The sequence below is a fragment of the Heptranchias perlo genome, chromosome 3 (genome assembly GCF_035084215.1).
Source record: "Heptranchias perlo isolate sHepPer1 chromosome 3, sHepPer1.hap1, whole genome shotgun sequence".
In the NCBI taxonomy this organism is placed as follows: domain Eukaryota; kingdom Metazoa; phylum Chordata; class Chondrichthyes; order Hexanchiformes; family Hexanchidae; genus Heptranchias; species Heptranchias perlo.
This window is the reverse complement of record NC_090327.1, coordinates 19,939,520-19,966,222: the sequence shown is the minus strand read 5'-3', so window position 1 is coordinate 19,966,222 and position 26,703 is coordinate 19,939,520. Positions and strand designations below refer to the sequence as shown.

Genomic DNA, 26,703 nt, shown 5'->3' with positions numbered 1-26,703 from the left:
TCTCTTGGGATACTTCACCAAAGGCCTTCTAGATGTTGGTGACCTTGGAAAATCATCTTAAAAAAAAAAGTCAGGTTGGTCATGTGTGATCTAATTTGAAAGCTACCTCATATTTAGACCTGGTGAGTGATGAGTAAACTAGCACTCCTAGGTGTCTCTTAACTTTCTCCTTGACATGTTCTGTCCCATTCATATAGTACAAGTGCCTGTTATTTTTATCTCCAACATGCATTTATCTTGCATTTATCCTGATCAGCCCCATGTGCAAACTCCATTGAGCTTTCTTTGTAAGGGTTTGGCTGCTTCCTCTGAGTCCATAGTCCTCTCTAGCTTGGTGTCTTTTGCAAATTAAATTACCTTGCATTGATATTGTGATTCCAGGTCATATATGTATCCCTGGTGCACCTCACTCAGTACTTCTTTTCCTTGTTTTTAATCTAAAGAGCTACTTATCTACTTGCCACCACCAAACACATCTTCCCCTCTTCTCCCCATTCAGCATTTGAAGGGACCGCTCCCTCCGCAACACCCTGGTCCACTCTTCCATCACCCTCAACACATGATCCCCTTCCCCTGGCACCTTCCCATGCAAGCGCAGGAGATGCAACACCTCTGCTTTCACCTCCTCCCTTCCCACTGTCCAGGGCCCCAAACACTCCTTCCAGATGAAACAGCAATTTACTTGCATGTCTTCCAACTTGGTATACTGTATTCACTGCTCATGATGCGGTCTTCTCTATAGGGTGATGTCACAGAACAGAAAATTTGATTTTAATGTGTGTGCAGTCTTTTTCATTCCCTGCCATCACAGCACACTAACACACTTGGGGAACAGAGACTGGGAGCTGTAGAGAGATGAGTGGGACATCAGGAGCAAATGAGGCAATGTAATGTGAGCTTCTACAGAATTGTAATTAAAATTTGAATCTGCTGCTACTGGAAAGTACGTTGCCTTTTGGGCAAGTTTATATATGGTAAACACTGAAAAATCCTCTACCTGACTAAATTTAATGTTAGCATAAAAAAAGTGAGTCAGAACAATGATATTCCTTTAATCCGGAACCATCGAACTGAGGGGATCTCTTTGCAGGTGAAGCGTGTGAAACATATAACCTACGGATCATCTGCTATTTGATTAGGCGGGTACAGAATATCCATCTCCACTATGCAGTCGTAAGAGGAAGTAGAAAAAAAATTAAAAGCTTTAATATTCTCAAGTATTGCATAGCACTATGATTTTTATTGCCTTGTTTGAAGCCAGATGGAAAAATCTGCAGTTCCTACATCCACTTTTCAGTTTGAGTGAATATTACTTTACACTGTTTAATTTGCAAGAGGAGCTGTAAAAATTGTTTTATTAAAGTCTTCACAGTTACATAATTAGTGATTATATTCTCTGTCCAGTTAATATTTCTTTTTCCCTTTCAGGTACACTCCAGTAGGCCGTTCGTTTTTCACACCATCTGAAGGTTGCTCTAATCCCTTGGGAGGGGGCAGGGAAGTCTGGTTTGGATTTCACCAGTCAGTCAGGCCTTCATTGTGGAAAATGATGCTTAATATTGATGGTATGTTTCTGAGGTTAGGCTGTTGTACTATTTTATGGTTTTAGAAAAGACGTAATATTCACCTACTCTCAATTGATCGAGTTTTGAGGTGCCTGCCTTTTGAGTTTTTAAATTACATTGATTAATGAACTTAACATGGCATGGGTGAGAGTTGTAGAAAATCAGACAATGGGACCGAAAACAGAGCCATATTAACTAGTTCTTTTTGGTATTGGGAGGAAAGAAGAAGCTTGTATTTATATAGCGCCTTTTGTAATCACAGGGCATCCCAAAACGCTTCATAGCCAATGACATACTTTTGAAATGTAGTCACTGTTGTAATGTAGGGAAGCGCAGAGGAAAGTCGCACAAACAGCAATGACATAGATGACTACATAATTTTGTTGTTTTTTAATAGCAATTTTGATTGAGAGAAATGCTGGCCCAAGACATTGTGCGAGCTTCCCTCCTCTTCAAATTCTGAGAGATCTTTTACACCTGAGGGAGTAGACTGGGCTCAGAATAACATTAGAAACTAGAGTTCACAATCTATTCAAATTTGTTGAAGCTTAAAGTCTAAACAATTTTGCACTGTGATTACTACATTTGATGGGTGTTGATCTTCAATGTGGACATGCTAGAATGACTAATTGCAATTTTACAGTTCATTCTGTGAGTCTGTGTGTGTGTATATGTATATGCGTGTGAACCTTTTAGCTTTTAAGGAGTTAATATTTTTGTATTTTAACTTTCACTAAGAAATAGGCGATAAATATGGTCCTAGAAACCAACATATGTACATTATGCACTGGCATGCATGTGTAATATAAATATCGCAGCAGAATAGCATAATGTGATAAATTTGCTTTTGTAGTTATTATAGTACATTCATAGTATCCAAACAAGGTTGAAACGTTCTTGAATTTACAGTTCTAGTTAAACCATGAAAATTATTGACAACGAAATTGGATTTAGACCATCATAACCCAAAATTGTGAGCTGCTGGAATCAGTCTGTATAGCCGCTAAATTCACTTGCTTCAGAATGCAGAATCCTGTAGTTTTAACTGCCATTATTTATGGCAAGGAACACTGAATTGTATAAAGCATTTTCAATCTTCGTTTCTCCGTTGAACTCTTCCCACTGAATCAGTGTCCCTTCAAAATTATCGTGCCAAAATTACACACCAGTCTAAATGTGTCCTCATCAATGATCTTTGCAAGATTAGAATAACTTGTTTCAACTTCTGATCAAATGTCCACAAAACGCACCTGAGTACTTGATTTACCTTATTGATTACAACTTCAGAATGACTAACTACTTTGTGGTTAATGATCATGTCGAAATCATTTCCACTACAGCTGATGAATACCTCTATATTATACGCACTTCACATTTCTTGTTCCACTATGCGTTAACTCATATATATTTTCCACACAAAAATCCATCTACTATTCAGCTGTCATTGAGGAATAGTACAGCCATGTTTACCACATAAGGAACATGCCAGTATAATCTGAGTAAAAGTAATACACTCCATTTATAATGGATGTGGTTTGGACAATCCGCTAAATTGACATACTGCTTTGCCCAAACTGAGCGTGGCAACATATGTTGTCCAGACATGATTGGCGATTTGCCCAGACAGCTGCTTGAGCTTGTGCAGATTAACCTTTTTATACTTCAGATTTACCATGCTTTCCAGGTCTTAGTTTTGTACCCATGCTCTCCCCTCTGTATCTCTTGGGCTTCTGGGTTCTGTGTCCTGTTTCTTCAGTTCTCCCAGTTTCTCGCCCATTCTTTCTGGCTCTAGATCATAGTTTCCCATGCTGTTCAAATCCATGTTTAAACCCTTTCTGCATATTACAGTATAAATCAGATATTGCTACTTCCAGGCACATAACAAATATTTTCTGTACTTTTAGCATCTAATTTTTAGTGAGATAAATTGGCTTCTGACATCTTTTAAGGTTTGCTTTTCTGAAGTTAGGGTTATAGCATATTTCGAGACAAAGAAGAGGGAGCTTTACTCGGCATCTGACTGCTACAGTTGATCTGCAATTGTTAGATCCTGATCCTGGACGCCACAAATGGGAAAACAGTTTAATTCTGTACCACTATCATATTATCTTGAGCTCAAATATTTGCTGCAAAAAAAGGAGCGAGAGAGAAAGAATGTTACAAATCTTTAGAAATTTCTTTTTTTTCAGTGTCCGCTACAGCGTTTTATAAAGCCCAACCAGTGATTGAATTCATGTGTGAAGTTTTGGATTTTAAAAATATTGAAGAACAGCAGAAACCATTAACTGACTCCCAGAGAGTAAAATTCACCAAGGAGATTAAAGGTAAGTGTAGAAACTGAATACAATTGCAGTTGGATGAGGTTTACGGTATTAAATATCTTAGTTTTTAATGTGCTATTACGGTTTTCCTTTTTTATGTTCATCTGAACATTTGCAATTTTAAAATAGTTTTGCACAATATTAATTGAGAGCTAATGGTGTCCAGAGTCAACTTAGGGATATGATAATGTAATGGTTATAGTCCTGGACCAGTAACCCAGAGGTTGAGTGTTCCAATAGTAGCATGGAAAGTTGTGCAATTGAATTCAAGAAATTTGGTAATTTTTGGACTAACACCAGAAACAATGACCATGAAAGCTGTCAGATTGTCACAAAAACCCACCTAGTTCACTAACGTTCTTCAGGGAAGGGAACTTGCCACCCCTACCTAGCCTTATCTACATATGACTGCAGTCCCACACTACATGGTTGACTCTTAAACCACTCCGTTGTCAGGGCAAGTGGGGATGGGCAATAAGTGTTACCTTGCCAACATCGCCCACATTCCAAGATCAAATATATAAAAAAAGAGACAGAATATTTGCATTTCATTTCTGCTGCTAGAAATTGAATACTGCAGTGTTACAGATTGATACTGTAACTAGGAGCAAATTGTATAGAGAATAATGAATTCTTCCAACTGAATTTACAAGCTGACAATTGCTTTGAGATTTTCAGATGATTTTATTGAAGAATGCTTTCTGAACTCTAGAAAATAATGCCTACATATAAATGGGGGTAAGTTGAAGGCAGTAATTCTGCAAAGTTTAAACTTCAATCCAGGAAAGATTTTGAAGGGTGGGTGTGGGATTAGTGTAATCTGAGGCATCAACAGGTTAATAAGGCCATAAGCAAGGCAAATCAAGCCTTCACTAGGGTTCATTTCTAGAGGGATAGAATTGAAAAGCAAAGAAGTTATGTTAAACTTGTATAGAACTTTGGTTAGACCACACTTGGAATATTGTGCACAGTTCTGGTCTCCATATTATAGAAAGGATGTAGAGGCATTGGAGAGGGTGCAAAAAGGATTCATAAGGATGATACCAAAACTGAGAAGATATCCTTATCAGGAAAGGCTGAACAGGCTGGGGCTGTTTTCTCTAGAAAAGATAAGGCTGAGGGGTGACCTGATGGAGGTCTTTAAGATAATAGTGTTTGATAGGGTAGACGTAGGGGCGAACGTGGGGGAGCCCAAACTAGAGATCATAAATATAAAATAGTTGCTAATAAATCCAATAGGGAATTCAGGAGAAACTTCTTTAGCCAAAGAGTGATAAGAATGTGGAACACTATCACAAGGAGTAGTTGAGGCAAATAGCATAGATGCATTTAAGGGGAGGCTAGAAAAGCACATGAGGGTGAAAGGAATAGAAGGGTATTCTGATATGTTTAGATGAAGGAGAGAGGAGGCTTGTTTGGAGCTTAAATGATGACATAGACCAGTTGGGCTGAATGACCTGTTTTCTGCAGTTTCGATGTAACTTGATGTAACAACTAATTTTAAAATAGTGCTTTGCAGTAACACAGATTCGAATGTGCTGTGGGGGATAGTAGGGCATGCTCAATTCAAGACAGTCTCCTGCACTGTACTGGGGAATTGAGAGTAGGCAATATGATCTGAAGAATGAAACTGCAGGTTAAGTACCAGCAGTTGATCTATCTGAATTTTTACATTTACTTTTTGTTTTTGCTGCCATTTGAGCATTTGCCTTTGTTTTCTGCTCCTTTTTAACTGACAAATATATATCATTACCTAGCTGAAACAATAACAAATTTCTCTGCAGTGTCTGAAGACACAATTGGTTGGCACCTTGAAATTAACATTGGCTGACTAGCCCAGCTGACCACTTTGCCAAAGCACTCTGCTGCACTGTTTTCCAATGCCCAATTTTTTTTAATGACCCGCTTCCTTCTCTCCTCCCCTCTCACCACCTCCTTCCTCTACACTCTGCATAGTATTCTGTCTTCATTTCTATGACCCTGTGAAGTGCCCCAAGATACCTTTGTATGGTATGAGTACTATGGTAGGGATTACGGGGAGCGGGCAGGAAATTGGACATGAATTTAGATTTGAGGTTAGGATCAGATCAGCCGTGATCTTATTAAATGGCGGAGCAGGCTCGAAGGGCCGATTGGCCTACCCCTGCTCCTATTTCTTATGTTCTTATTACTATAGAAATACTAGTATTTGGTCTGTTGTTTGAAAGACTGTGGATTTGATTCTCTGTAGGACTCAAGGTGGAGATAACTCATTGTGGACAAATGAAGAGAAAGTATAGAGTGTGCAATGTTACCAGAAGACCAGCAAGCCATCAAACGTAAGACATTTATGTATGGAAAAAATTACAAAATAACAAATAACAAATTTGACATGATCGAATTTTTAAAAAATCTTCAAAGATGTATCCGTATATTAACCTTAGACAAATTGTAGAACTATAGTTATACTTCAGCTGTTAAACTCAAATTCCCCATCTCGTGTAAAAATAAAATTGTGCATCTTAACTAATTCCTAGTTGCTGTTACAAGTTTCTCCACCTATGCTGCGATAGGTTTTAACATTTAAGAGCAGTAAATCTTCAGTGTATTTATTTCTAGAGCCATTTTTAGTTCTAAGATGACTTTTACTAAAAGCATTGTTCATTATTAAAATATTTTTCCTCTGGTCCCTCCCGATAAGTCTTTTTTTAAAGAAATATTAAAACAGGATTTATTTTATTGGTTTTATTTGATATTGTCTACAAATAAAACTTCTAATTTTATTTTTCTCTATTGGATTTATACAGATTCCCACTTCAGCAGGAGAATGGACAGACTGTTGAATGCACAGTAGCACAATATTTCAAGGACAAGCACAAACTAAATCTTCGCTATCCTCATTTACCATGTCTACAAGTTGGACAGGAGCAAAAACACACCTATCTTCCTCTTGAGGCAAGTCAGTTGTGTTGTGTATTGTGACATTCTAGGCTTTTAATAAAGGTTTGAAAGAACATGTATTGCAATCCTTTTGCTCTGAGTCTGTTGGCTGTATAGATGGTGATCTATGATCTACAGTTGCTCTCCAGGCATTTTTTCACTTTTCCCCCCCCCTTTTCCCTTTGCCTCTGTTCTATTTTTTTAATCTTTGTCCACCTGGTTTGACATCTCTTCAGCCTACTGCCAATATTGCTTGTAGCTGGCTGCTAAGAGTTGCCAGGGACCTTGCAGGCATGACTCTCCCATCAGATTTTTCCCTCATCTTACTGAGGTTGCCCCAGTCTCCTGTCCAATTTGACCATGCCTTCTTATTCAGCACTGCTTAGATTGGGAACTGAATGGGACTTGAGGCCTCCATCTTTCTCAGCTCTGAATACACAAATGTTCCAACTTGTTTTAAATTCAGCACCATAGGCCCTGGGTGAAGTTAGGAGTGCAGTAACATCAAGTTGCCAGGCTGGGTTTGCCTTTTTGTCTTGAATGGATCTTGAATCGATCAAAAGCTTGCCATGTTCACACTATCAATACTGGTATTTCTATTAATGTGATACCAGTTTACACAGCTGTGTTAAAACTTTAAAAAAATAAATAAATAGCTTATTTTCTATTGTTTATTTATAGCTGGTAGAAGTATGATTCTATAATGTTCATTGACCATTTATGAAAGCAGCTATTTTGTATTCTGGTTGGCATGAACTAGGAGAGTTGTAGGTTATTGAGGAATCCAGAAAATAAGTCTGTTTCATAGAAGTTAATGGTTGGTCGGGATAAACTTGAATGAAATGTTTGGACATAAGTGGCATATACAAGCCTAAAGGGCTAACAATGCAGGTCTGTAATTCATCACCTAACCATTCATTATTTTGTATGTGGTATACAAGATATTTACTTCCTTGTTTTAGTTTTGAGAAAAGAAATTGAGATACGAACAATGACGGACAGGAAAAGACCCTCTGGCCCATCCAGCTTGCCCCACACAATCGTGATACCTTGTGTATTACAATATATTCACTCCTCACCCCACACATGTGATCTCCTGGAAGAGGCGAAAAACCAGATTAAAAAACCCAGGCCAATTTGGGGGAAAAAAATCTGGGAAATTCCTCTCCAACCCCTTTGGCGATTGAAACTAATCCAGATCACCACTCTGGCTCTGATAATTCTATGCATCACATTACCTACATTTTGTAAGAGGTGATCTCTGCCCCAGCCAGGAACAGGTCCAGCTCTCGCTTGAAGGCAATCAGTGAATCGGCGTCTACCGCACAAGCCGGCAGCCTGTTCCAGAGTCCACTCTTCACTGGGAAAAGAACCACCCCCTGACATCTAACCAAGATCTGATCTTGTATAACTTAGGGAGGACCAGGGGTCACAATGTTAACGTATTTAATTGGAACAAACTGTCAACTGGAACACAATCTAGTCCTTTCATCGTCTTATAAACCTCAATCAGATCACCCCTAAGTCCAAGCTAGTCTAAAGTGTAGAGTCCCAGCTGTTTTAGCCTATCTTGATAACTAAGATGCTTTAAGCTGGGAATGAGTCTAGTGGCCCTTCTCTGCATCATTTCCAAAGCCTCAATATCACTCACCATGTGAAACCACCAAATCTCAACACAGTATTCCAAATAAGGCCTGACCAAGGTCTTGTACAAGGACAAAATAGTATGCTTTGTCAATTGTCCTATACAACACCCTATTTGCTCTCGCTATCGCTTCACGGCATTGCTCATGAACCTTTAGAGACCTATGCACTAGAACTCCCAGATCTCTTTTTTTCTCCGCCTGCTTTAATGCTTTTCCCTGAAGGGTGTATGTATGTTGAGCATTTGTCCTGCCCACATGCATAACACTGCATTTCTCCAAATTAAACATCATTTGCCAGTCATGAGCCCAGTCCCCCAACACATCAAGATCCGCCTGAAGCAGTCGAGCATTGTCTACAGTCCTGACACTCGCACAGATCTTGGTATCATCTGCAAATTTGCAGATCGTACCCCCAACAACTACATCTAGATCACTAATAAAAATAGTAAAGAGCAGCGGTCCCAATACCGATCCCTGCAGGCCACCTCAGGTGACTGGTCTTCAAACAGATCCAAATCCATCTATAACTACATTCTGCCTATGTCCTTCCAACCAGTTCTCAATCCAGCTCAATATATTACCACTAATATCAGAGGCTTCGATCTTCTAGAGAAGCCTCGTGCAGACCTTGTCGAATGCTTTTAGGAAGTCTAAGTAGACAATGTCTTCTGGGCTTCCCTCATCCACCATCTTGGTGACTTCTTCAAAAAATGTAATCAAATTTGTTAAACATGACCTTTTTTCGAAGCCATGTTGGGTGTCCCGGTACGATCCTCTCTATCCAAGTGGTCATATATTACATCCTTAATGATTCCTTCAAGCATCTTTCCTATTACTGATGTCAAACTAATGGGCCTATTGTTACCCAGGTCCTCCTTGTCTCCTTTTTTAAAGATGGGGACTACGTTATCCTCCTTCCAGTCTATGGGACCTGCCCCAGATGCAATGAGTTATTAAAAATACGGGCAAGAGGCTCGCATGGCATGTGTCCCATCTCCCTGAGGACCCTTGGGTTGATATCATCCGGCCTGGCTGCTCTTATCTGTTTTCAGGTTCTTAATTCTATCTAAAACAATATGTTCACCTATGTTAATAGTATTAGTTTTATTATTAACATAATTAAATTGCAACAGTAGAGCATCGTCTTCAAGAGTTGAGCTGGGGGCTCCATGGTCAGTGGAGACCAGTGGCCTTAGATGCCACAGATCTAATTTTCTAACATACAGGAATTATGTTTTCCAATATAAACATGATCAGAAAAGTTTCAACTGGGTCTTATGCTGTCATATTAGTTTACTGGCTTATTAATTTTAATTGGTCTCATTCCAGGTGTGTAACATTGTAGCTGGACAGAGATGTATAAAAAAGTTGACAGACAATCAAACCTCAACTATGATTAGAGCCACTGCCAGGTCTGCACCAGACAGACAAGATGAGATCAGCAAACTGGTGAGTAGGCCTGCTGTGGGAAATATTTTCCTGGTGTCTAGATAAACAGTATACTCCTGATAATTTAAAGTCGTTTCATGCACTTAAAAAATGTTGAATTATCAAGTAATTTTAAATTAAGCATTGTAAATAAGAATGTGACACATTTTTGCCTTGTTGTAGTCTAATGCTGTTTGCTAAACAGCATATGATACAGGAACAATCATGAAATGCATGCAATAATATCTATCACTGTATTTTTAACCTGCAGATATGGTAGAGGGACAACACCAAAGTTGAGGGTGTGGTAGCAGAACTATTTAAACGTTCAAAATACAGTTTTTAATATCCTCAAGCAACCTAACATTAAACTTGCACTAAGTCATATTGTGAACTTGGCTGATAATCCAGAAATCTTTAATCAAATCTTTGATAATTATGGTGGAATATATTCTGGCAATTGGAAGGCTATACAAAGGGAAATATGGGTAACTAACCAGTGAAAATCTTTCCCGCATTGTAATTAAAACTTAATATATGGGCTCTATCTTGAGCGATATTTGGAGAAAAATACATCTATCTGCCAAAGAGGATCATATCTGATTCAGTTCGGTCTCCTTTGGAACTTGCCATAGTTTAACTTGAGCTAACTGACATTCACAATGCATGCTGAAGATATGAAGGGCAGACTTTAGGGATGTGCAGACTTTTTGGAGGCATGTCCTGAGACATTGGACCTATCAACATTAGTGTTGCAGGGAGACATTGTCATTGTTCATAGACTAAAGGACAGAATTGGGCTAAATCTTGCTGTGCAGCTGACTGAAAAGAGTTGTATCAGGCAAAGTGGATTTTCGTAATCCATTCTAATGACTACTGGATGACGAACAGACTGAATGGATTAAGCTCTCCAATACACACGTGGACATAGTGTACATAACTATTTTTCTTAAATTATCTTCTATACTTTTTGTTTTAAAACCCTTCCTTGGGTACCAATGAAATTCACTGAGCCCAGTGTAACCGGCAGGTAAGAGCAGAGTTATTTTCTTTCTTGCTTATAGAGAAATGACTATCCGTAACCCAGCATCTCCCTGTGTCATGTCACATAGCCAAATTTAAAACAGACTGGAAGTTTGGTAGGCCAGAATCAGCTGGTAAGTACTGTACAGTTGCTTCACTAATACTGAACATCTATGGGTGTAAGTTGTAGTTTCACCATAGTCTCTGAATCTCAATGTGCCCAGGATTTCAACAATAGTCATAGAATCTTACAGCACAGAAGGCCGCCATTCGGCCCATCGTGCCTTTGCTGGCTCTTTGAAAGATCCAATTAGTCCATTCTCACCCCCGCTCTTTCTCCATAGCCCTGCAATTTTTTCGGCTTTACGCATACATCCAATTCCCCTTTGAAAGTACTGTTGAATCTGCTTCCATCACCCTTTAAGGCAGTGCATTTGTTTATTTTTTTTTCAATTTAATGGATCTTCCTCTGACGAAAGCAATTGATAGTTTCTTAGAAGGAAGTTGCAGACCAACATTGCAAAAGTATAAGTTTTGGAATTTGCCTGGAGTCCCTTATCTCTCGAGTGTAAAACTGAGGTACACTAGCAATTTTAATTAAAATCCATTTTATTGCTATTTTCATTGGTTTCTACTGGCAGTTACCATTTTGCATTTTGTTGGGCTTCATTTTTGTTAATGAGGGTGTTGCTGAAGAGAATCCCTTTTCTCCCCCCATACAGGTACGTGGATCAGACTAATTTGTTAATGTTATCCAATGGCTTAGGAACTGTTTTTAAGACTTTCAGTTCTATTTTAACTTAATTTTGTTTTTAACTTCAGAACCACTGTAGTGGGAGTTGCAATCATTATTACAAGATTGCAGAATAATTAGATGTTCTGGCAAAATTACAAAATTTTTTCCTTTATGGTTTCTCATCTGTCAAGATTTCTTAGTGGTCTACAGATGCATGATGTATATTTTTCTAAACACTTGTAGTTCTAAAACAGCTATACCGTATCTATTTTTAATAGTGTAAACTAAGTTATTTTCAGGTCTACAGACATCTACTTCAGTCAATTCAAATGAGCCTTTTTCCTTTCAGATGAAAAGTGCTAGCTTTAACGCTGACCCATATGTTCGGGAATTTGGAATAGGAGTGAGAGATGACATGACAGATGTACCAGGTCGTGTTCTTCAGGCACCTTCCCTATTGTATGGCGGTCGGGTAAGGACTTTTATTTTGTAAAATAAACAGACAAACCATTTATCGAATAGGTTTGGAACTTTGGTATATATAAAACTTTGAAATCTCCTTAAATGTACTCTATTCAAGAAAGTCCTGTGAGGTGTCAACCTTGATGCAATACTTTTCAGTGCTAAATAGATTGCATGAAAGTACCAGCTTTTGTTGTAAAACTGACTGTCAGTCACCTCGCTAACTCCCCTTTGATTCTTGGTGTCCCTTTCCTCCATTCTTTCTCTTCTCTTCCTTCAAATGTTTGTGAAGCACCTTGGGATGCTTTGCTTTGTTAAAGTTACTATATATCTGGACTTTGTATGCAAAGTTAAACAGAACATATTAAATATCTTGTTAACTATTGAGTTCTAATGAAACTGATCATAGCCAAGTAGAAAAACCATGATTGTTTTTTTATCTCCTCCTGTGAAGTGTCTGTAAAATGGAATAATCCTGAACAGTTTAGTCAGAGAATAATTTATACAAAGACTGCAGTTAAATGAGTTCATAAACCATAAACTCAAGTGGTTTATAACACTATCTGAATCACCCAAGCAAAGATTAGGTTTGAAATCATTCAGATTGAAAAATTAGCAGCTGTGGCATGATTATTGCAAGTTTGTGATGATCAATTAATTATGGAGAATATGTTCTGTGTATATTATGTAACACAAGTGATGTTTTGTTTTAAAGATGTATAACACTCTTGTATAGATTAGATCATTTTTTAAAATTGAAATTAACTACCTGTGTTGTATTTGGACCTTTTTAGTTTAAAGATTTAGAGAATAAATGGCACTCATCAGTGCTTTGAAGTTAAAGCACACCATTCTAGCTAGAAGATAACTGTTGCAGTATATGACATTGAAATACTCCTGCTCTCATGCTACTTTTCACTTTGTTGCAGAACAAGACCATTGCTACTCCTATTCAGGGTGTGTGGGATATGCGGGGTAAACAATTTCATACTGGCATTGAAGTCAAAGTGTGGGCAATTGCCTGTTTTGCTCCACAGAGGCAGTGCAGAGAAGATACACTCAAGTAAGAAACATATTTGATCCACTGTAGCCCATTACTTGTACACAACTAATTTGACAAGTGTGCAATGCAAGCACTTCAACTGTGTTGAAAATATTTTCCCCCTAGATTACAGAACACTGGTAAGTGTGGCGATCCAAAGTGGTGGGTCTCTGTGAGGTCTCTTAGCATTTCACTAAATTCTAAAATAACTTGTATCTAGTTATTGAAACTTTATTTTAATTTGAGGAGTACTTTGTGGTGGTTAGCTGAGCCCTACAGCTAAGAAGGGCCCAGGTTTGATTCCTGATCTGTGCTGAGTTGGCTAATTTCAGCTGGCATGCTGTTAGGGGAGCTACAATTAACCTCAGCACCCTGGTTAAGGCAGGAAAAATCAGCCAGGATTTCTGCTCCTAATCGCACACCCTTGCTGTGGTTGTTTGCATGGATGTGAGGCAAGGGCACATGTGACGACCCATGTGCGCAAAGCTTTGCTGTCACTCACTTGCTCACACAAGTCTGAGTTCCAAACATAAATTCAAAGTTCTGAAAAAAAAGCAGAATGGTGATTGATAACTCTTCTCCCCATCCCTGCCCCAGCAGATGGTTTACTGCTAGCTTTTTAAAAAAATTGTTGCGGAAAGCTATTTCCAACCAACTGTATTGCTTCTACTCAGAGCATTCACAGACCAGTTAAGGAAGATATCCAGGGATGCTGGGATGCCGATACAAGGTCAGCCTTGTTTTTGTAAATATGCGCAAGGTGCAGACAGTGTGGAGCCAATGTTCAGGCATCTGAAGAATACCTATGCAGGACTTCAGCTGGTGGTGGTGGTGCTTCCTGGAAAAACTCCAGTTTATGGTCAGTACATTTAGGATTTCAGGACTTGAGATTTTTTTAAAAAATAAATCGTTAAAATTTTGCTAGTTATATGTACTGAAAATATTTTCTGATATAGCTATCAGGATATCAGCAGCAGTGGTAGTGCACTATATGCACTTTTTAAATAAGATCTAAATTGCTAAAGTATATATGACACAAATTCCAGCTGCTTCAGTAGAGCATTTTTTCCCCAATCACAAGTGCTTCCTGTTTCAGTTAGGGTTCTCTGTCTTCTCTCCATCACCTCCCACTGGTGACCAATAAGCCAGTATATCTTGCCAGAGTTGCTCACACCTCAGTTGGAAGGCTGGCTTAATGCCATGGACCTTGATGTAGTCTTAACTAGTCCAGCAGAAGGCAATGTTAGCCATCTGTTGACCTTGTTCCCTGTTTTCTGTTTTATGGATCTATAAAAACTGGTGCAACTTACTCCCAGCTGTGTCGGGCAGTTTCTAAGAAGGGACTGCCTTGAGACTTAAAACCAGCGATATCCTCTAGCTTGGAGGCTGGCATTACACTGCTGTTGCAGATAACTGCTTAGGTGCCTGGTGTAATGGAATCCATACCCTGTTCTCCCTCTCCTGATGGGAAAATCTGCACGTGGCACTGTTTGTAAGAAGGGTAGAATGTGATAATTAAATCAACATAAAGTAAATTTTTGTTCTGAGATAATGGGTTAAAACATAAGGGTCTGGATGGCACAGTGGATTATTACTTTGGTGTTTCACCTGTTGGATGTGGATTCAAATCCAGCAAAGATTGGGTGAAAATAGCTTCTGTTGACTATAAATATCCTGTGTGAAGTGAGCTTGGCCAGACCAAGCCCAGTTTGTAGTGGACACGGATCCTCAGCACAAAACTGCTTTGAGTGTGTCACTATTGACAATCTTCCTCAGAGACCCTTGGGGTGGTGGGTGCTTTTCTAGGCCTCAGGCACACTTGGTGGTGGGTAGCTTTACTCTGCATATAACTAGTCAACATCTGACCTGGGAGATTGTGGTGCTTACACTGGATGTCTCAGCTGGGGATGTTTTCTATTCCTCACCACTAGCGTCCCTTGTGATGGGTTTGTAATTGGTTGGGAGGCAGGAGACAGAGTGAGGATAAAGGGAATGTACTCTGATTGGCAGGATGTGATTCGTGGTGTCCCCCAGGGATCTGTATTGGTGCCTGAGCGTTTCACCATGTATAATCAATAACTTGGATAAAGGAATAGGGATTTGTATGTCCAAGTTTGCAGGTGTTAGTAGATTAGAAATCACATTAAGTTGTGCAGTTGGAAGCTGGAAGTTACAAAGGGACATAGGCAGATTGTGAGTGAACAAAACTTTGGCTGATGAGAGTTCATTGTGGGCAAGTGTGAGGTCATCCATTTTGGATCCAAGAGAGGCAATTTGGAATATTTTCTTAATGACAAAAACTAGATAGAGACTGTGGAAGAGCAATGCTATTTAGGTGTCCATAGATACAAATCACTAAAAACTAGTGCACAGGTGTAAAAAGTTATCAGCAAGGTTAATGGAATGTTGGCCTTTTTCTCAGAGGTTGGAATACAAAGCAAAGGAAATTATGCTTCAGTTGTAAGAGCCGTGGTCAGACCCCATCTGGAGTATTGCGTACAATTTTAGACACCGCATCTCAAGCACATATTGACCTTGGAGGGGGTACAGAGAAGATTCACCAGACTGTTAACAGAGCTTAGAGTTAGGAGGACAGGTTGCATAAACTTGGCTTGTATTCCATTTGGAGTTGAAGGGTGATCTAATTGAGGTGCTTAAAATGATAAAGGAATTTGATAGGGTAGATCGACAAACTATTTCCCAGTGGAGGAATCCAGAATAAGGTGGCACAGTCTTAAATCCTATGCCATTTAGGAGTTAAATGAGGAAACACTTTTTCACAAAGGATAGTGGACCACTCTTCCCCCAAAAGGCTATGGATGCAGGATCAAATGAAATTTTCAAGACTGAGATAGAGATTTATTTTTAGGTAAGGATATCAAGAGTTATGAATTAAAGGCAAGTAAATGGAGTTGAGGTACAGATCAGCCATGATTTAATTGAATGGCGGAACAGGCTCGAGTGGCTGAATGGCCTACTCCTGTTCCCATGTGTTCTCATCTTTTGCACTAAATTTATTAATACATTTAAATATTGATAATGAAATTAATCTGAATTCATAAGCATGTGTTAATAAGCAGTATTTTCCATTGACAGCGGAGGTTAAGCGTGTGGGTGACACATTACTTGGCATGGCAACGCAATGTGTGCAGGTGAAAAATGTGCTGAAAACCTCTCCACAAACACTTTCCAACCTCTGCCTGAAGATCAATGTAAAACTAGGAGGTGTCAATAACATCTTGGTGCCACAGGGAAGGTCAGTTGAGCTTTTCATATCTGTTAAGTGACTATTGATTTGAGTGTGGTCTGTTTCCATAACTTCACCTTTTTTGTGAGGCAAGATGATTTCATAAAACTGTCATTTGTCCTCATTCATTGGTCTCAACAGATAATATAATCAACCATATTTGTGGAGAAAATCCCTTGGGGAGTTGGTGCCTTTTGTCAGCTGACCCCTAGCACTCTGGTCACACCCTCTGTTTCTCCCATTCGCTCACTAATCATGCTTTGTTGGTCGGTGCACTAGGAAACCTCCAATTTTGTCCATTTCCCACTTGTTCGTTTCACTATTTTAGTAGCTTAGTTCACAATTTTTCTTTGTAAAATTGGTCATGCCATTTGTGGTTTCAGCTTGCTGGTACCTGCTTTGGTTTGTTTGATTTTGTGTTGAGTATCTGGCATTCCTGACACCTGCATGACTTCTAGATATGTAAAGGCTGTTCCAGACTAAGTGAGGAGGCTTGATATACTCCTTCAGTGTGTCCAAAGGAAAGGACTTGTATTTACATAGCGCCTTTCACGACACTAGGATGTCCCAAAATGCTTTACAGCCACTGAAGTACATCTGAACTGTAGCCGCTGTTGTAATGTTAGAAAATGCGATAGCCAATTTGCATACGGCAAGGCCCCACAAACAGCAATGAGATACATGACCAGATAATTTTTTTTAGTTGAGCAATAAATATTGGCCAGGACACTAGGAGAATTCTCCTACTCTTCAACTAGTGTCATGGAATCTTTTGCATCCACCTGGTTTAACTTCTCATCCAAAAGACGGCACCTCTGACAGTATAGTACTATACTGAAGTGTCAGCCTGATTTATTGTGCTCAAGTCCTTCTGACTCAGAGATGAGAGTGCCACATCTGAGCCAAGGTTGACACCTGCTGTACTGAACAGTTTAGACTGGGAAGGTCCCAGGTTCAAACCCTGCACTTGTTTAATCATAGCATGGTTACAGCACAGAAGGAGGCCATTCGGCCCAGCGAGCCCGTGCCAGCTCTTTGTAAGAGCAATCCAGTTAGTCCCATTCCCCCATTCTTTCCCTGTAGTCCTGCAAATTTTTTCCCTTCAAGTATTTATCCATTTCCTTTTTGAAAGCCAAGATTGAATCTGCTTCCACCACCCTTTTAGGCAGCGCATTCCAGATCATAACTACTCGCTGCGTAAAAAAAGTTTTTCCTCATGTCGTCTTTGGTTCTTTTGCCAATCACTGTAAATCTGTGTTGTCTGGTTCTTGACTCTTCCGCCAATGGTAACAATTTCTCTTTATTTACTTTATCTAAACCCTTCATGATTTTGCACACTTCTATCAAATCTCCTATCAACCTTCTCTGCTCTAAGGAGAACAACCCCAACTTCTCCAGTCTATCCATGTAACTAAGTCCCTCATCCCTGGAACCATTCTAGTAAACCTTTTCTGCACCCTCTCTAAGGCCAGCGCATTCTTCTTGAAGTGTGGTACCCAGAACTGGACACAGTACTCCAGCTATGGTCGAACCAGTGTTTTATAAAGATTCCACATAACTCCCTTGCTTTTGTACTCTATGCCTCTATTTACAAAACCCAGGATCCCATATGCTTTTTTAGCCGCTTTCTCAACCTGTCCTGCCACCTTCAAAGATTTGTGTACAAATACCCCCAATCTCTCTTTCTTCCTGCATTCCCTTTAGAATCATATCATTTAGTTTATATTGCCTCTCCTCAGTTTTCCTGCCAAAATGTGTCACTTAGTACTTCTGTGTTAAATTTCATCTGCCATGTGTCCGCCCATTCCACCAGCCTGTCTGTGTCCTCTTGAAGTCTTATCACTATCCTCCTCACTGTTTACTATACTTCCAAGTTTTGTGTCATCTGCAAATTTTGAAATTGTGTCCTGTGCACCCAAGTCCAAATCATTAATATATATCAAGAAGAGCAGTGGTCCCAGTACCGACCCCTGGGAGAGCCACTGTATACCTGTCTCCAGTCCGAGAAACAACCATTCACCACTACTGTTTCCTGTCACTTAGCCACTTTCGTATCCATGTTGCCACTGTCCCTTTTATTTCATGAGCTTCAATTTTGCTGACAGGCCTATTATGTGGCATTTTATCAATATCTTTTGAAAGTCATCAACTGCATTGCCCTCATCAATCCTCTCTGTTACCTCATCAAAAAACTCAATCAAGTTTGTTAAACATGATTTGCCTTTAACAAATCCATGCTGGCTTTCCTTTATTAATTCACACTTGTCCAAGTGATTATTAATTTTGTCCCAGATTATCATTTCTAAAAGCTGCCCCACCAGTGAGGTTAAACTGACTGCCTGGTTCATCCTTACACCCTTTTTTTAAACCAAGGGTGTAATATTTGCAATTCTACAGTCCTTTGGCACTACCCCCATATTGAAGGAGGATTGGAAGATTATGGCCAGCACCTCTGCAATTTCCACCCATACTTCCCTCAGCAGCCTAGGATGCATCCCACCTGGACCAGGTGACTTAACTACTTTAAGTACAGCCAGCCTTTCTAGTACCTCCTTTATCTATTTTTAGCCCATCCATTTATGTAGAAATAACAAATTTTAAGAAAAAAACACATTGAATGTTTTCAATGTTGCCTTTTCATTTACATGCTTTAAGTAATGTACACCAAAACTAAATGATTTTTCCACCACAAGTGTTAACCTGACCACAATCATTTCTTTATAGTGCTGATTTGGCTTTGCATCAATGCCAGTTTGTTAGAAAAAAAATCAAGTGTTTTGTGTTGCTACCAGTTTACTAACAATTATGTATAAAATGTAGAAAGTCGAGAGAACTTTTGTAACGGAAATGCAATGAAACTATCAAAATCACAATTTTACGGTACATTCACACGCTGTTGAATTGGTCTTCTCAGTCACCAGGATGCTGAAGATGTGTTTCAGGAAATGGGAAATGCACCATGTGTTTAACATTCAATTTTCAGATTGAGTAGACTTTAACTTATTGAGGAAACCTATTGAAATGTACATCCATGCTATAAATATATTCTTTTAATGCTGATGTAATTCATTGTGGTCATAAAACAGCAGTTGTAATGGTCCCAAAATTTGTATTTACTTTTCCAGGCCGGCAGTGTTTCAGCAGCCAGTAATATTCTTGGGTGCAGATGTAACACATCCACCAGCTGGGGATGGGAAAAAACCTTCCATTGCTGCGGTAAGTCCCTGTATTTTTAGTTGTATTTAGTTAATTGATTGTGACAGTTAAAACAGTTTCCTAAAATAAATTGAAGTGTTTAGTTCAACGTATGAATGTGGAAGTCCAGGGGGCCGATTTTTGGATGGCAGAGTGGGTGCGTTGGGGGCGGGGGGGGGGGGGGGCTCCTAAATTCGTAGAAATCTGGAGCAGGTTTGGAGCCCAGCTCCAACCCGCTGACTTCTGGGTTCCCCAGTGATGCGTTCAGGTGCGCGTGTGTCTGCCGAATGCGGGAGTCCCACCAGCAATTAAAGCCGGTGGGATGATGATTTACATACTTGTACACATAGTTGAAGTAATTGAGATACCTGATTGAGCAGACATTTTGGCAGGAGTGCAATTTTGAAGGATCCCTCAGCGTGTTTCCCGTGCTGTGGGAAACACTCCCTGTTGCAACAAATGTGTTTTAGCCAGCAGCCAGTGGGTGATGCAAATGAGTACTGGACAGGTGGAGAGAAAACCTCATTTATTGCAGCAGGGCACTCTGTCACTTCAGACAAAGTTTTGGCTGCAAGACCTTTGTGTTTCCACCCAAAATTCTTACTTTCCACCCAAAATTCTGCTGTGCAAATATAGTTACCTACTTCGCGGACCCCTTCAAACTCTCACCGTCAGGATGGGGGTGAGCGCCATGGCTGCATTCATCACTTCATCCGAGGACAAGCAACATCACCAGCCTCGCCAGGCGTGGCGTCCACCTCTGCCATGTGGAGCTCCACAACACAGTGCTGCGCCACAGGCACTTGCACAAGAGCATGGAGGGCAACAACAGAGAGCGACGTCGCAGGAGGCACTACCGTCGCCACAGGGTCTACAGACCGAGGCTCAGCTTCCTGGACCTCTCTGAGGAGTAGTGCATACGGAGGCTCAGAGTCAGTCGCCAGGTAGTCGCAGCCTCCTTCACGCTGAGCTGCTCCCAGCTGGGCCGAGCAGCATCTCCTTATCTGTTGCCATCAAAGTCACCACTACCCTCAACTTCTTCGCCTCCGGATCATTCCAGGGTGCTGCCGGGGTCTCTCAGTCGTTGGCACACAAGTGCATAAGGCAGGTCCATGCTGTGGCTGGCTTCCCACGGGTGCAGGGTGTAATCTATTGCGCCCATATGGCAATACGAGTACCTCCACACGAGCCAGGACTGTTCATCAACAGGAAGGGCTATCATTCCATCAACACTCAGCTCATTTGTGACCACCGCAAGAGATTCCTTCATGTGTGCGCCAGATACCCTGGCAGCTGCCATGATTCCTTCATCCTTCGGGAGTCCAACATCCCGCCTCTCTTCCATGCTCCGAACACCCTTAAGGGCATTGCGGGTACTGATTGAGAGGGGGCCAATGGGTGAGACGTGGGGGTGCTTTGAGTGGCGTCCCCACTTCCATGTCCCCTTTCGCCATCATCCCTCCCCTGGCCAGCCCCACACCACTCCTACCACTCTGCTGGACGACAGTTTGGAGGACATGTGTGAAGCCTTGTAAGGCCAGTGCTAGAGTATCTGCCTGCCTGTTTAAGGCGGCAGAATGTTGTTCACCCTGAGTCCGAACGGCCGTTGTCAGGGCCTGAATGGACTCATTTGTGAGTTATGCTTGAAGCTCCATGGAGGCTAGCCTTCCCTCCATTGCAGACACTCCCGCACTTACCCACGGCACTATCTCAGAGATGCCCTCATGTCCCTGTGACAGTATCTCAGAGATGCCCTCTCTTATCTGTGCCACCATTCCACTCATGCAGGAGTTGGACTCCTCCATCCTCTGCGCGATTGTGGAGAATGCGCGTGGCACCTGTTCCAACACCTCGCAAATGTGCTGCTGCCCCTCGATCATTCTCCTTTTAATGGATGGCCCCCAGGGTTCAGCATCTGTTTCCAGCTGAGCAGAGCCTGGAGAAGAGTGTTCCCACCAACGTGGACTCTCCACAGCTGCCCCAGCCACCAGTGTGTGGTCGTGCTCACCATGTGCGACCCCAATTAACTGCGAAAGGGGACCCACCGAGGTGTGTGTATCTGCATTGGTGGATGGCTTGCTCAGATGTGACGGTGCACTCTCAGAGGCCGGTAATTGCCCTCTGCTGTCACAGCAGTCGCAGAAGGCCCTGTAAGAGAACGGAAGGCAATATTAAGCATAATCACAGATGCTGAAGTTGGCATAGCATGTTAACATCAATTCATATTGTGTGTGCTGAATGTTAAAAGTTCTGTCACCCGCCGTTTCTCGGGTGCTGGACTCGGCGTCCCCAACGGATAGGCACTCGAGGCTCTGAGCTCCAGCGCCTCCTGCTTCGCGTCTGTGAGCACGGCAACGTGTTGCGGCCCCCCTCCGGTCCTCTCCCTCTCCCGTGCATTCCGGGCTCTCTTATATAAGGGGAGAAAGTAGAGAGGCGTGAGTGAGTGATGGTGACGTGGCCAACCGCTGAATGCATTGGTTTGGGTGCGGCTGACCGTGAAAGAGGTGCATCAGAGGGCGAGTATGAGACAGAGCCATGACGTTGTATGAGGATTGGGTTGAGTGGTAGTGGTGGGGTGAGTACTGGGGAGGTGAGGGAGTGGAGGAAAGTTGAGGATGAGCTTTGAGTGGGTGTGAGGAGTATGTAATAGAGTAGTGTTGGCAGTGCAGAATGAGTTGGGGGTGGGGGCGGGGATGTGGAAGACGGAGTGTAGGAGAATGAGTAAGTGTACTCACTTTGGCTGACCTAGTTAGGTCATTGAAGTGCTTCCTGCACTGGATCCAGGTGTGGGAGAAGTTGCTGCTGGTGGCAGAGGCAGGCCGCTTCCTTCCGTCTGCCAGGTAGAACACATCCCTCCTCCTCCTCACCCCATCTAGTAGCACCTGGAGTGCAGCATCACTGAATCTAGGAGCAGCCTTTCCCCTGGACCGCTCCATTGTGCTACTTGGGTGTTTCCTCCAAGAGCAGCCATTGGAGGACTGCCCCTTTAAATATTGCTCCTCCAGCTGATAGCCTGTGATGCGGATGCGCAGTCTGCCCGCTGCGCAGGTTTTGGACGCCAAACCCGGAAGCCTCGTTAAGTGGCTCCAATTTACCAGCGATCATGTGGGGGTATGGACGGATTTTATTGGGCGGGTTACCCACGTGCCCAATTGCCCTCCCGCTGCCATCCTGCCTCCCCGATAATATCAGGCCCAGGTGTCCATCTGAAGTGAGGTTCCTGATCTCCTAGATAGATTAAAAATTGGGTAATTCTTTTTGTCCTTTCCAATTTGTTCTGCAATCACAGGCTAATATTTTAGCCATTATATGTTCCTTTGGATCTCTCTTCCAAAGCCATCTCATCTTATATCTTTCTGCTTGTCTTCAAAGGCATCATAAAAACCTATCTCTTTGACCGTGTCTTCAATCTCCATCCATTAGGTTCAGCATATCGGATTGCTACAATATTATTCTCAATAAGTCAAATACTTGAAGTTCTTGTTTGATCTTGTATTTGCCCTGGAGAATATCTGTTGAAGTATAGTGTATGTTAGTTTCTGCCTCACTTCAGATAAGATAAATTATACTGGTTATGCCTGATGTAGCTATTGTTTATATTCAAATTATAAACATTCTATTTACCTCAGTGGAAAAGTCAGATTGTGTCTCTTTATGTAACATTGTTTAAGTTGTAATTTTGAAATCTATTTGAATGCAAACCGGATGATGAATTTGAGTAGGTTTTCAACTAAACTTTTAAGTAAAAGCTGCAATTTTTTTACTTCAGAAAATGTCAAGCTGAGATTAAAAAGACTTTCCCCATCCTAGTTTGAATTCCTGTTAGTTTACCAAGATGAAAACAAATAACAAAAATGCTCTGATTACATCAGATGTCCTGTTGAAGGTTAGAAAATGTAAATGTTCTAATTCGAGAGAGGAGCCAGGAGAGGATGAATGAGACTGACTAGAGATAGAGAGAGATCAAGAACCAATCGCAGACTGTTAAATTCAATTTGCAGAGTTCTCCTAGAAACTTGTATAGAGCTGTTGGACCCAGGTCCTTCCTCTTCTCTCTGCTGCTAGACCCTAGGAATCCATCAGTGGGCCAAACACCAGATTCCATACCCAAGTTTTGCTAAAGCTCGGGTTCCCTCCTACAGTGTGCCAGACTCCAGTACCCCCATGTCAGTGCTGTCAACCCAGGACCATCCCTCCCAGTGCAACCAAAATCAAGAAGTGTTGCTTCAGTGCAACTTAAACTGCACCTCCCTCTCTAATCTTGCAAAACACCAAGCGATAGAAACAGAAAATTTGCGGCACAGAAGGAGGCCATTTGACCCATCGTGTCTGTGCCGGTCGAAATGGAGCTGTCCAGCCTAATCCTACTTTCCAGCACTTGGTCCGTAGCCTTGTAGGTTATGGCATTTCAAATGCATATCCAAGTACTTTTTAAATGTGACTAGGGTTTCTGCCTTTGCCACCCTTTCAGGTAGGAGTTCAACCCTGACCACTCTCTGGGTGAAAAAGATTTCCTCCGCTCCCCTCTAATCCTTCTACCAATTAGTTCAAATCTATGCCCTCTCGTGATTGACCTCTCTGCTAAGGGAAATAGGTCCACTCTATCTCAGCCCCATATAATTTTATACACCTCAATTAAATCACTCCTCTGCCTCTTTTGTTCCAAAGAAAACAACCCCAGCCTTTCAAATCTTTTCTCATAGTTAAAATTCTCCAGTCCTGGCAACATCCTCGTAAATCTCCTCTGTACCCTCTCTAGTGCAATCACGTTTTTCCTGTAATGTGGTGACCAGAACTGTATGCAGTACTCTAGCTGTGGCCTAACTAGTGTTTTACACAATTCTAGCATAACCTCACTGCTCTTTTATATTCTGTGCCTCGGCTAATAAAGGAAAGTATCCCGTATGCCGCCTTAACCACCTCATCTGCCTGTCCTGCTACCTTCAGGATTCTATGGATATGCACTCCAAGGTCCCTCTCTTCCTCTACATCTCCCAGTATCATCCCATTTATTGTGTATTTCCTTACCTTGTTCGATGTCCCCAAATGCATTACCTCACACTTCTGCGGATTGAATTCCATTTGCCACTTTTCTGCCCACCTGACCAGTCCATTGATATCTTCCTGCAATCTACTGCTTTCGTCCTCACTATCAACCACACAGCCAATTTTTGTATCATCTGCCAACTTCTTAATCATGCCCCCCACATTGAAGTCTAAATCATTAATATATACCACAAAAAGCAAGGGACCTACTACTGAGCCCTGCGGAACCCCACTAGAAACAGCCTTCCAGTCACAAAAACATCTGTTGACCATTACCCTTTGCTTCCTGCCACTGAGCCAATTTTGGATCAGTTTGCCACTTTCCCTTGGATCCCATGGGCTTTTACTTTTTTGACCACGTGGAACCTAGTACTGAGCCCTGCGGAACCCCACTGGAAACAGCCTTCCAATCACAAACGCCTGTCGACCATTACCCAAATGCCTTGCTAAAATCCATGTAGACTACATCAAATGCATTATCCTCGTCGACCCTCCTTGTTACCTCCTCAAAAATTAAAACAAGTTAGTCAGACACGACTTTCCCTTGACAAATCCATGTTGACTGCCCTTGATTGATCCGTGCCTTTCTAAATGACGGTTTATACTATCCCTCAGAATTGATTCCAATAATTTGCCCACTACTGAGGTTAGAGTGACTGGCCTGTAATTACTAGGTCTATCCTTAACTTCCTTTTTTAAACAACGATACAACATTAGCAGTCCTCCAATCCTGGAGTACTGCATACAGTTCTGGTGCCCTTATTTAAGGAAGGACATACTTGCATTGGAGGCAGTTCAGAGAAGGTTCACTAGGTTGATTCCGGGTATGGAAGGGTTGTCTTTTGAGGAAAGATTGAACAGGTCGGGTCTATACTCATTGGAGTTGAGAAGAATGAGAGGCGATCTTATTGAAACATACAAGATTTTGAGGGGACTCGATAAGGTAAATGCTGAGAGGATGTTACCCCTCATGGGGGAATCTAAAACTAATCTCTGAATAAGGGGTCGCCTGTTTAAGACGGAAATGAGGAGGAATTTCTTCTCCGAGGGTTGTGAATCTTTGGAATGCTTTACCTCAAAAAGCTTTGGAGGCTGAGTCATTGAATACATTCAAGGCTGAGTTAGACAAATTTTTGATCAGCAAGGGAGTCAAAGGATAAGGGGAAAAGGCGGGAAAGTGGAGTTGAGGTAAAAATCAGATCAGCCATGATCTCACTAAATGGCAGAGCAGGCTGAATGGCCCACTCCTGCACCTATCTTTTATGGTCTAATCCTCCGGCACCACGCCTGTAGCCAGGGAGGATCGGAAAATGATGGCCAGAGCCTCTACTATTTCCTCCCTTTTAGCAGGCCTGGGATACATTTCATCCGGGCATGGTGATTTATCTACTTTCAAAGATGCTAAATCCCTTAATACTTCCTCTCTCACTGTTTATCCCATCAATATTTCACACTCCTCCTCCTTAACTACAATCTCTGCATCGTCCCCCTCTTTTGTGAAGACAGACGTAAAGTATTCATCAAGAACCATACCCACATCTTCCGCCTCGACACATAGGGTAGCTTTTTTTTATTCGTTCACGGGATGTGGGCGTCGCTGGCAATGCCAGCATTTATTGCCCATCCCTAATTGCCCTCGAGAAGGTGGTGGTGAGCCGCCTTCTTGAACCGCTGCAGTCCGTGTGGTGACGGTTCTCCCACAGTGCTGTTAGGAAGGGAGTTCCAGGATTTTGACCCAGCGACAATGAAGGAACGGCGATATATTTCCAAGTCGGGATGGTGTGTGACTTGGAGGGGAACGTGCAGGTGGTGCTGCTCTTGTCCTTCTAGGTGGTAGAGGTCGCGGGTTTGGGAGGTGCTGTCGAAGAAGCCTTGGCGAGTTGCTGCAGTGCATCCTGTGGATGGTGCACACTGCAGCCACAGTGCGCCGGTGGTGAAGGGAGTGAATGTTTAGGGTGGTGGATGGGGTGCCAATCAAGCTGGCTGCTTTATCTTGGATGGTGTCGAGCTTCTTGAGTGTTGTTGGAGCTGCACTCATCCAAGCAAGTGGAGAGTATTCCATCACACTCCTGA

The 26,703-nt window shown here is 41.7% G+C and overlaps 1 protein-coding gene across 1 annotated transcript in view; it reads left to right on the top strand.

Moving 5' to 3' along the window:
- The window catches only part of LOC137310891 (protein argonaute-2), a 120,160-nt gene that overhangs the window by 44,511 nt on the left and 48,946 nt on the right, over positions 1-26,703 (top strand). The window contains exons 5-14 of the mRNA XM_067978445.1: positions 1,429-1,565; positions 3,755-3,889; positions 6,117-6,204; positions 6,673-6,820; positions 9,781-9,900; positions 11,988-12,110; positions 13,030-13,163; positions 13,817-14,001; positions 16,239-16,398; positions 19,515-19,605. Coding sequence (XP_067834546.1) covers positions 1,429-1,565; positions 3,755-3,889; positions 6,117-6,204; positions 6,673-6,820; positions 9,781-9,900; positions 11,988-12,110; positions 13,030-13,163; positions 13,817-14,001; positions 16,239-16,398; positions 19,515-19,605 — 1,321 coding nt within the window. The remainder of the gene's footprint in view (positions 1-1,428; positions 1,566-3,754; positions 3,890-6,116; positions 6,205-6,672; positions 6,821-9,780; positions 9,901-11,987; positions 12,111-13,029; positions 13,164-13,816; positions 14,002-16,238; positions 16,399-19,514; positions 19,606-26,703) is intronic.